At 44.2% G+C, this 11,534-nt stretch overlaps 2 protein-coding genes across 4 annotated transcripts in view; one reads left to right on the top strand and one right to left on the bottom strand.

Moving 5' to 3' along the window:
• Nucleotides 1-280: 280 nt before the first annotated feature.
• Nucleotides 281-3,141, bottom strand: ccn1 (cellular communication network factor 1). The gene is made up of 5 exons (XM_008334106.3): nt 2,828-3,141; nt 2,481-2,712; nt 1,796-2,140; nt 1,483-1,685; nt 281-1,385 (listed from the first exon to the last, which is right to left on the bottom strand). The coding sequence occupies exons 1-5, from the start codon at nt 2,873-2,875 to the stop codon at nt 1,083-1,085; spliced, it is 1,131 nt and encodes a 376-aa protein (XP_008332328.1). The 5' UTR covers nt 2,876-3,141; the 3' UTR covers nt 281-1,082.
• A 308-nt stretch (nt 3,142-3,449) lies between these two features.
• Nucleotides 3,450-11,534, top strand: part of ddah1 (dimethylarginine dimethylaminohydrolase 1) — a 54,675-nt gene continuing 46,590 nt past the window's right edge. Inside the window, exons 1-3 of one of the 3 annotated variants that reach the window (XM_025064638.1) lie at nt 3,450-4,322; nt 9,080-9,335; nt 9,430-9,760. In XM_025064638.1, the coding sequence (XP_024920406.1) occupies nt 9,467-9,760 (294 nt within the window). In that variant the 5' untranslated portion in view covers nt 3,450-4,322; nt 9,080-9,335; nt 9,430-9,466. Of the gene's footprint in view, nt 4,323-8,936; nt 9,761-11,534 lie in introns of those variants that run through there. The other 2 variants (XM_008334095.3, XM_025064633.1) reach the window with 2 other exon arrangements.

Raw genomic sequence — 11,534 nt, 5'->3', positions numbered from 1 at the left:
ATTCTTGGCATACTCCCTTACTCATTGCTTCTGGTGGACTTAATCTTTTTTTCTCTCTCTCAGAATCAGTCAAGTGTACGGCTTAGTCAGATCAAATGAAAGCGAGCTAGTCTGCTGCAAGAATGGCATTCCACAGAAGAGAAAGTCAGAAGTGAGAGTGCAAGGTCGAGAGACATTGAGAGACAGAGAGAGAGAGTTATATAAGCCCAGCTTGACCTCACGTTGGTCCAAACACCGTGATATAACAGGAGGAAATTCAACAGACTGGACGGAGGCCTTGTTATATTTCATAAATAAATCTGTTTTATTTGTAGCATATAAAATTAAATCACTTTACAATTTATTCCAGTATGACACAGAATATCCAAATAGAGTAGCTACATTTCTCGATAAATAATATTAATAACAATAATAACAATAATAATAATAAAAAGAAACATTCATTCATTCATCCTTTGACATGACTTTGTTGTTGTTGTTGTTTTTTGTTGGTTTTGTTTTGTTTGTTTCCTCTTTGTCTTTTTTCATGAAGGGAGTTTTCAATAGCTGCCACAAAACATGAACAGTAATGCCCACGTTGAGAAGAAAATGAAACCACACTCTTGTTAAACAAGTCCAGAGGTGACATTTCACCGTCTGCTTCTTGGAGATAAGTGATGGGAGGTTCCGCTAGGTGAACGTTGCCTGTGTGCATATCTGCATACGCACACACAAGTCTACAGGTCATGTCTGGGTCATGTCTGATGGGAAAGGATAAAAAATATATATATATATACAGTGAATTGATATCAGCCGCTAACTTAAATGTACAAATGCTTTAATTACATCTTGCTCCATAACGAAGCTACTCGAGACGCTCCGTTAATACGAAGCGGTTTGGTAAGAATAGGAATGCTGACGTAGTCACAGCAAACAGTGCACTTCATTAAGTCCTCATGATGTAAGCCCACAATTCCTTGGGAATCTAGTTACAACAAGAAGCTGGCAGTTGACTGGTGGTCTATTTACACCCCTGCATTCATCTGGACCCTACGTGGGCCACCACTGGTGCTGATGACCTCCACCGTTCTCACAGTCCACAATCAGTCTCTGAACTTGTGGATGTCGTTGGAGAGGCGGTAGAACGGGAAGGAGGCCTCGTTGGCATTGGGACAGTTGTAAGTGCACTTGCAAGACTCGATCATCATGACGTTCTTGTTGAAGGTCTCGCCGTCCTCGCAGCGGAACTTGACCCGGATGGTTCTGGTCTTGTGGGGGCTGCAGCAGCGGCCGTCCACGCAGGCGCCGCAGTACTTGGGCCTGTACTTCTTCAGGCTGGAGCAGCCGGCGTAGGTGAACTTCACCGGTTGGCTGGACTTTTTGGTTCTGCTGCACTTTTTTCCCTTCTGCAGAAGATGGAGGAGCGTGGAGGTTAGTTGGGGTTCAGAGCTGCAGCAGTGCTGACACAGGTGGACCACATCACTGATGGCTGCTCGTGCTTACCTTCACACTGATGTAGGGTGACTGGGTGCATGGCCGCACTTCACAGAGCCTCGACTCTTTGACCAGCTTGCACTCGCTGTTGTTGTTGGTGACTCTGGTGGAGATGCCGGTTCCACAGCTCTTGGAGCACGAAGACCAAGGTGTGGTTTGGACGATGCACTTCTGGCTGTCAAACATCTGGCCCTCTGGCTCAGCTACATAAGCTACGATGGAAGAAATGAATGAAATCGTATTAGAACATCTGAGTTGTGTAGCAATCGTTTGGCACAAAGTAAATAAATGAGATGCTGCTGCTAACTGTTGGAACACTCACATGGAAGAGTCTTCAGTCTCCCCTTGACAATTGCAATGAGCTCGTTCTTCTTGGTGAGGTCTCGCTCCAGTTCATCAGTCATGATGTCCTTTCCAAAGATCTTCTCCAGGATGTCTCTTTCTTTACCGTCGTCACACACCCACTCCTCGCAGCACTGGCCCGCAACCTTGACCAGTCTGGGGTTGGCACAGCCCAGGTTGGGTAAAGAGAGCTCCTGTGGGCAGAGTGGGACACAGCCCACTGCCCCGTCGATGCATGTGCACTGGTGTTTACAGTTGGGCTGGAAACTTTCTCCGTTCTGGTAGATCCTGCTGTTGTACTCACAGGGTCTGCCCTCTGACTTGGCTGCAGCAGAGAGAAGGGGGAAAAAACAGGGAGAAAGGAATGTTATTCTTTCCTGCTCTGCTCAGAGACGTCTGCTGAAGACATCACATGGCTGCCAGATAAAGATCAGTTAAACTGTGAAATTCTTCAGGCTGCCTGAGGAGTCTCTTTTTCCTTCCACACTTGGCTGTGTGTACTTTGAGGTTAAGACTTTTTTTTTTCTTTTAAAGTTTCCTCCTAGCTGCATTCCACAGCAGTGAACTCACACTGGCTACGAAACTAGCGAATGAAAGTCAGAAAAAATAAACAAAAAGCCGAGGAGAGACGTGCACATCTGGAGCGGGATGATCTGGATACTAACCTCGGCAGATGCCACGGGTGGTCGCTGCAGCAAAGCTGGCCCCAAAGTTACACTCCAGCCCCTTGGTGTGGTCGCAGGGCTCGGTCAGGCTGCAGTCCTCGTTCAGCTGCCTGGCGCAGACTTTGCAGCAGCCGCAGCCGTCCAGCACGACGCTGACGCCCGGTGCGCACTTGGGCATCTCCAGTGGACACTCACACACGGAGGGGCAGGAATGGTAGGGAGAGGAGAGGACCTAGAGCCGACAACAACGGCGACACACCAGTGTTAGACGGACGAACGTCCAGCACCACAGTATCCCTCCAACACATGAACCCGACTGTCAGACAAACAAGGCAGAAATCACTCACCAAATCTAGGCTTCCGAGAAGGAAAGCGGCGAAAGTCAGAACCAGCATCTTGGTTAGTTTGTTTTTCTTCCAAAAGGAATCCTGTTCCCAGAGTAAAAATGTGGATTATAATCTGTCTCGAGAGGAGTCCTTGTTGGGTATTCCCTCAGTCGTCTGTCTCTGGACTTGTCTTCTGGTGGTCTCTAGTCTTAGTGGAGGCTCGTGTTGGAGTCAAAGCTCTTGCAGTCTGCTGAGCTGCGGCCACCTCCGCGCTTTTATACCGTAGTTTGAAGCTGACGTCGTTCCTGAGCTGCCTACTGAACTGCTCCCAAACTATGCCAGGAATGTTTCTCGGCGCATTTTCCATCCAAGACTTAAGCTCCACCCTGTCTAAAACCTTTCTCTCTCGCCCTCTCTCTCTCTCTCTCACTCACTCAGATGGATTTTTCCCCCCTGGATCCCATCTGAACACACTTTTCCGTCTCACATTCTTCCTGCTCTCCTTGTTTATACCTACCTTCCTTTACCCCCCGTCCTCCCCCCCCCCTCCTGTTTGCTTCTCACATATATCAAATCCTAATCAATGGCATCCATGGAGTCCGGTTTTATTGGCCACGTAATATGGGATTATACGTTGGATTATGTGCGTAATTTGGCGCATTCTGAGTTTTAGATGTGTAACTGTTATATCCTTCATTTTTAGGTTTTGGTCTCAATGCTCATCAATTCTGCGCCGTAACTCTTTGAATAAACTTTTCACATGCTGTTGTATTGGCCACGTTTTAAAATAGCGGTGAGGGTTTTTTCCCCCTTCTCCTGGTCTTCAAGGTGTGGGCAGAAATACGTTCAACAGTGTCTATTTCTGGCTCTCCTGTGCCTTTATTCAGACAAGCTAAGCGCTTCCAGATGCGCACCAGAGCTCAGACGTAACAATATTGCCATATTTGGTATGGCAGTAGCCTACATTATTAACATATTTCCCTGCCTTTTGGCCAGCAGACCACAAAGCATTCCTGACAGCTTAAAGGCTTGTTAAATATGTTCTCCATGCAGGGGAAATTCCTCAGCATTCATTCCTTTTGGCAATTCGACTTTTCACGCCATGTGTCCATCACCTTTCTCCTGACCAGAGGGCGGTAAAAAAAAAGAGTGTGTAGGTAAACACACACTCCAATTTTCCTAAAGAGATGTCGTGCTGTCTGGGTCTGGGTCTGGGTTGTTGTAAGGCTTCAGGGATCTCAATAAATCCCACATTCTTCCAAATGATTCCGACTGATGAGAGCGGGGAAAGTCACCAGATGGATGCGCACAGACGCAACATAAGCCACGGAGGTCTGGCTAAAAAGGAACTTTGCATGAGGGCAGAGTTTTTATTTGTGTTTATAGAAGTCGGATATTTCGTCTCCCTCTCTCTCTCTCTCCCTCTCTCTCTTACTCCCTCTCTTCTTGCCTGTAGCCTGTTGTGTGTAGACAGATTGTACAGTGAGACGGCAGCGGTGAACCAGCAGCCTCTCCGGTGAGTTTTTAACACTTCTTATTCTCCTCACTTTATTCCAAAAGCTCTGTTTTGTTTTTTCTTTTTCTTTACCTGAGCAGACAGCTCACCTTGAAATACCGTTCCCAGCAGACACTTGTGATTCGTAAAGGATGCTTTGGATGCATGTTTAAATTCCTCCTCTGATGTTCTTGGTCAATACTTTTTTTTTTCAATAATCTGATGCATGTCTGCAGCAGAAATGTCTCGGATCAGGTTTGGGTTTTGGTTTAAAATAAATGCTTTGCTTTCTAGTTTCAAACACTAGATGGTGATGTGTGAAGAATAGCTTTGTGAATGAGTTGAATATTTATATAATTATTATTATTATTATTATTTATGACTTAAGAACGACCAACAAACTTCAAGTTCAAACATTAACATCGTTGTAGAGAGTGTGTGTGAGAGTGTGTGTGTGTGTGTGTGAGAGAGAGAGAGAGTGAGAGCCTCTCTGAACAAGGGGGCGTGTCTCTGTCAGCACGTGTTCTGTCTCACTGGCCCGTACCACAAAGTGTGTGTGTCACCATTCGTGTGCTGTCAAAAGTGAGAGTTCAAAGGGGTGATCAAACCAGTACTCACCATATTGATGACTCTGTCCCGACTGAAGCAGCTCAGAGAGACCCTGTTATGGTCTGTGAGCAGCAGGTCAACGTCACAGCTGGGGGTCTTTTCTGTTTTATTTTAGGATTTTGTAAGAATTTTGTTCCCCAAGTCCCAAAGGATGTGGCTGTTTACCAGAAAAGGAACACACAACAGCAGCGGAGTCATTGGAGAGTGGAAAGTCCTGTATTTTGCATTTTGTTCTGTCCCATTGAGAAATTATACTAAATGAAAGAATAAAATCATTGACATGATATTTAAAGTGTTCTGGCATAAAAATAATGACATTAGTCTCTTTTAGATAATAATTAATATACAAAGATACTTTTAAAAACAGAGGACTCCCCTATTTTCTGTTAACAATCTGGGTTTTCAGCCAAATTAGAACATTCGTTTCTTACATACAGTCTACAGCAGTGGTGTCCAACCTGTGGCTTTTGAGCCACATTCTGTACGGGTCTTGAGCCTTTTTAGTCTCGTTAAAATGGACCAAATTTAGCCTGACTGACTTTGGCCTTTGATTTGGTTTGAACCATCTTCCTGTACACATCACACTAAATTGTTTACTTACTTGCTAACAGCAAAACATAATGACACCGTCTTCTTAACATGAGATGTGTTTAGCTAGTCTAACCAGTGTAGTGTGTCCTATCAATTACTACTGAATGTTTGTGCTAGTACTGTATTAAATACTACAGTATTTAATTTCATACACTGCAATACTGCCTTCATCTAAAAGGCCTAAATGTTTTTGCAGTTAATAAAAAGGCAGTTTTGTTGCTGAAGTTTGGAAAGCCCTGTTCTAGATGAAAACAAAACAAAAGGCAAAAAAAAAAAAAAAATTCAACAAACATAGTCGGGTCCATAGTGTAGCGGTTAGCACGCCTGCCTCGGAAGCAGTTTGATTCCCAGAAGAACCACATAGTTAGTGCTTCCATGACAATTTCCTAAATATGGGATCAATGTAGTAGAAACTTATTTATTTCTTGAAATCAAATCCACACTTCATTCACTTTGTCTTGTGGTTTTGCCGGTGTGTTTCAGTGTGCGTACTATATGTGACACAAAATGCACACACTGTACAGTAGTTCTTATGGAAGAGGAAACAGTGTTGTTCATTGTGCGTCAATGGAGAATAACATTCATTCCATAATTACCCACTCATTTCAGGAAATGTTCCAAAAGCTGGACATGAGGCTCCGTGATGTAATTGTCTGGGCATAATTATTTCCACTCACACACACACACACACACACGGAGGATGGGACGTCTTTCCTTTTTGCAGAAAATGTAATTTGGATTATTTCTTATGCTGTAACACGGCCTCAGCTTGGACTCCTGTGATTCCACTGATGACTTCATTTTATGACACTGTGTTACGGCTGTGTGTAATGGAAACCCACTGTCAGAGTCTGCCTCAGCCAGCAGCGTTCACTGATGACGAGACAGAAATGGTCCTCAGGAAGTCGGAGGCGAGTAAATATCTGCCCCCCCGGCGTTGTCACAGTGACAGATGAAACAGAACAATCGTCTGTGCTTATGTAACACATTCCATTGAAGTGTATTTAAAATAAATATCACTACTGGTATGCGTTGAGTATGAACAACACTTCCTGTATCCTGTCAGGCTTCAGAGCTGATACAGGTCTGATGCATTATGGGCTGTTCTTGGGTTAATGAGGGTCGTCATGAGTCAGTGGTAAACCCTGAGCCGAGATCTAAAGGAACATATCCGAAGATCAAAGATTCTCTCTGATTTCTTTGGAATGTTTCCCTCCGCAACCTTTGATTTGTTGATTAAGTACGGCATATTTCTAGGGTTAAATATTTTTGTGATTAGTACTACATTTGAAGGCCTTCAGTACTTCCTCATACTCACTCATTGGTCTTGTCACTGATCATTTTATGTGTATGCTCTCTGAGGGTCATGTGACTGTGTCATGCCTTGCATGTTGCTAGGCTAGGTAGTCGCCAAATCAATCGTGGTTTTTCAGTTTCTCTCCGCATTTCTCGAATGACCGTAGACTGGGCCACTCCGAGGTTGTGTCTGGGCTACATCTAGCCCTCGTGTCACCATTTGAATAGGCAGGCCATGAACCCTTAAGGAAAACTGAACTGATGTTATGAACTGAGTGAGAAGAACTTTTATTCACCCATAAAGACCCCCCCCCAAAAAAAAAAAACAACAATGCTGCGCTTCTAGTCTACTTATATAGCCTACGGCTAGGCTCGTTTCCCATATTTGCAAAATAAAAATGAACTCTTACTTCAGTCAATCTTTAAGAAAAAGTGTTGTACACAATCGTGACATCTAGGAATACCATGCATATCGTTCCATCTCTCGTTCTGTCATCACTCTAATTACTTTAAGAACTCTCTGGAGGAGGTGGGGGGGTGAACATGGTCAGAGCACCTGTGTAATCATGTACATGTGTGTCTCTATAGACGTCTACAGTCCCGCCCTGAGCTGGGTCGTACCAGACGTATAAAGATCTGCTGGACCATCGTGTCTGCTTTCACTCATTTTCATTTATAGCTACACTGTGTACCAGCCAGGTGTGCCTGGGCTATGAGGGCTTTTCCTTCATCCAAACGAACCCAAATTCCTCAGCACGGAGAGAAAAGGAGAAAATAGAGGGTCTTTTCTTGGGCCACGTCCATCCACAATGAGGAATGATGGAAAGAAAAAGAAGAGCGTTGGTGGGTGGGGGCAGGTGTTAGCCCAGGGAGGAGGAGGAGGGTGGTGGTTGTTGATCCTGGCTGGAGTGGAAAAAGGAATGTAGGGCTCCTGGAATGTTTAGAGCAGTCGGGGATAATTGAGTGAATCTGGAACAAGAAAAGACAAACCGAGGTCCTGCTGTGGAAGAATGTGCTTCTGGGACGTCTGTAGAAACATTCCATCCATTCAGATGGCTTCACCAGGCCCAGAACCGTTTCTTAGATCTCACCACAGGGAATATAACCCGAGTGCCTCCATACGCACAAACATACGCACGTATTCCGTTCACACTCTGCTTGCCTTATGTTTCACACACTGCAGAAGCGGCTCTCGAACTCCGGACACATCTTTTATCTCTTTGGTTTGTTAAAACCAGGCGTAACTCTGTGTTCTCAGGTATTTGAGTGCGGTTGTAGAAATGAGATGAAGGTGAGATGTTGGAGGCCGGTGGTTCACATCCGTACAGTATGATGTTGAGAGTACTCATTATAGACATGGTCTGTCATGGTGTTTGACCCATTGTCCTGGCAGTGTCCGTACTGTGCATTAGTGAGAAGCTGTAGTCCACTTCCAATTGCAGTGTCAGGGGTTTGACTACATTCACTGCTGGCCCTTGTGCTGATGTGTCTCTGGGCAAGGCATTAAACACCAAGTTACTCAGCAAAATCCACCAAAAAAAGACTCTTTTTTATGAGAAAATCCAACCTTAAACTTGATAGAAAAGTCCACACATGTCCTTAAATCCAAGCAATGAAATTTGATTTTTGCGAGACCACCATTGCAAAATTGCATCCCATCCCTCTGGTCACCTGATTATTATTATTATTATTATTTATTTTTATGTTAATGGAGTTGTTTGGACCAAACACAGGTAATGGATACTGTGTGATAGAGGAGACAGTGACACAACTGATCAATCAAACCTGGGTAACCCTGAGGATGACCACTGTGGTGTGCCGCCCTGAGGTTTTCATAGGCCACACCTGGTCATGCAACAGTACTGAGGGGGCACCACTGGGCCTGTAACCTTGTAATTAACCTTCATTTTACCAGGGTAAATAATAATAAATATTTATATTTTATGACAAATCAAAGACGAAATCACCTTCTAAAAAAATCATATTTTGAAAGAGAGGTTTGGTTGATTTAAGAATTCAAAATGTAAAATGCTGTTACTGCTACATGAATTTGAAGAGCTGAAATAAAATCACCTTTGTTTCTATTTTATATAAGTTTAATATTAACGAATACAACTGAATTTGTCAGTGAGTGACTGAAGGGGCAAAAGGGTAACAAGGGTTGAAAGCACGTGGAGTGTGCGAGGGGGGAGGGGGTGAAACAGTTCTGACCAATGACTGAATCACCATATACCAGTTCAAAGTACTTATTTACTTTATAAAACACACCCCTTTCCCTCCAGGTTGTGACTGATTGACAGCTGTCTGGTGTTTGGTCTGTTTCCGGTCTGTTCTCTGCACCAATCGGCTTAAACTGCAAACTGGACGCGGAGTACGAAGACTACGACTGTCACACCTCAAACAATCACTGGCTCCACGTGACTGTGGCTGCGCGTCACTGACGAGTTGTGGATCAGGTCTGGATCAGGAGTGACTGTGACACTGTGTTTGTGCAGCAGCAGCAGCATCTGCAGCATCAGCAGCAGCAGCAGCATCCAGGTTTTTTATCAACAAACAACACCAGGCAGCACCGGGTTAACTGACACTAGCCTCCCCCATCCAGTCTCTGAGTTCACCCCCTATTTATTTTTAGACCAGATCACCGTTTCCAAGTCACCGGGGAGCAAAGCATGGCGTCAAGGATTGCAGATTTTGGTCGCTACACCCACGCAATCGTCCGGGGAATCCCTGCCTCCCTGGCCAAAGAGGCGCTCCGGAGCTGCCCGTCGGAGGTGGATGTGGTCCAGGCGCGGAGGGAGCACGAGAAATACCAGGAAATCCTGAGGACAACGTTCGGGCTGGAGGTGGTGGAGCTGCCCGCGGATGAGTCGCTCCCGGACTGCGTGTTCGTGGAGGACGCAGCCGTGGTGTGCGGTGACACGGCGCTCATCACCAGACCTGGAGCCGAGAGCAGGAGGGGAGAGGTAAGGAGAAGGGGACAGCATGCCTCCATATACAGAAAAAAAAAAAGAAAAGTTTTGATGTGAAAGTGGTGGGGGGAGGAGGGGGGGGGGTGTTCAGTGGGAGGGAGTGGGGACGTTACCCATTTATACCCAATTTTTAATTAACACGCTGCAACCTGAGTATTAACTAAGTTGTGTACTAGATACTGGAGGTGATCTGTGTTGTTACCGTACATTACTGCACACTTTACCAGATGCACACTTTTGCAGAATGTTGATTTTGTTGAGTTGAACAAAATGTTACTTTAAAGTTTTTGCAGGACAAATGATACTGAATCACACAGAGTGGCTACATGCCGATGTGGCCCTGGGACAATCCTTAAGCTCCAAATGGCAACATATGTTTTAAGTTTTGATTATTGCTCAAGTGTGACATAAAAAATTAGCATGAGTTGTGTTTGAATCACATGGTGCTCTGTAACAAATAATAATACACCTGTCATGAGAAAGGCATTCAACCTTGTCTTACTGAGAGTCATGTGACGTCTTCAAACCAATCGATGTAAACATGTCTGAGAGAAGTAGTTGCAACAAGGGCAACTGGACTGGTAGGATTTCTCAGTTCACAGTTGCCCAGTGAGAATGTAGGGTAGCTGTGTTGGGTTAGTGTGACTGCGACTGCTGGGTTTGAATGACAATGAGGGAAACAGTTGGAGAGCATCTGTGAGAGCCTGTCATTCCACATCACACTCACTCCACTTGGCTCATTGGTGCTAATGACTCCCAGCTCCACTGGCAGTCGGGGTATTGATTGGAGAGTTTGCCGCTGCTGCTGCATCCAGTCACCACATTAAATTTCTGCTGAAGGGTCTATGAGTTTCATTCCCACGACTTACGTAATGGCGCGCCGTTTGTCGCATTTGCATCAAGACATTTTCCACATACTCTAAGCACAGAGCAGTGTTTAAGTTTCTGTCCTTTGTATCCTGCTTTTTGCACATAATGTGTTTGCAGATACAGAAAAGTACATTTATTTTCCACGCCATATTTAGCCTGTAACAAAAACCTGTTTGCACAATATTTGAATACAAACCCAGTGAATATGCAAATAAAAGCTGCACAAAATTATTCAATAAACTGACTTTTTCTTCTTATATGCAAACTCTTGCAAATATTTGCAGTACTGTTTATGGTGGACATGCTGTTGATTACCAGTCATGGTTACCTTCCTTACACTGTTTATGGTGGACATGCTGTTGATTCCCAGTCATGGTTACCTTCCTTACTCAAGGGTTCCATGTGTCAAAGCAAAACACATGAGACTAGAAATGGAGACCAAGATGATTTTCATAAAAAAAAAAAAATCTTTATTTATATCTTTGTACAAAATATCTGGTAAAGTTATTGTGTAAATTTACTTATCTCTAGTTGAACATTAGTATTCTGCAACAGAAAATACTTTTTTCTTTTTTTTAAATCGTTATCCCTTTGAGTGGATTACTGTATTTTCCAAACTATAAGTGGCAGTTTTTTCATCCTTTGGCTGGGGTAGCTACATATACTCAGGTGCAACTTATAGTCCGGAAAATACGGTACATATTTGAGTGACAGTTTTGCAATCAGCTAGCTGCCTGGTTATAGAGAAAACGGCGATAGGGTGTCGACTAAATTGCATCTTCCCAGACCTTAACAGTGAACTCTGTTGTACCATTGACTCTCTTGGCTCTGTCTGTTTCCCATATACAATATATGTTTTTTGGACTTTTTTTCCCCCTGCAGTTTATGATTGAAGGTG

Source organism: Cynoglossus semilaevis, chromosome 2, assembly GCF_000523025.1.
Source record: "Cynoglossus semilaevis isolate Cse_v1.0 chromosome 2, Cse_v1.0, whole genome shotgun sequence".
Classification (NCBI taxonomy): domain Eukaryota; kingdom Metazoa; phylum Chordata; class Actinopteri; order Pleuronectiformes; family Cynoglossidae; genus Cynoglossus; species Cynoglossus semilaevis.
Note: the sequence above shows the minus strand (reverse complement) of the source record. Positions and strands in the feature narration are given on the sequence as shown.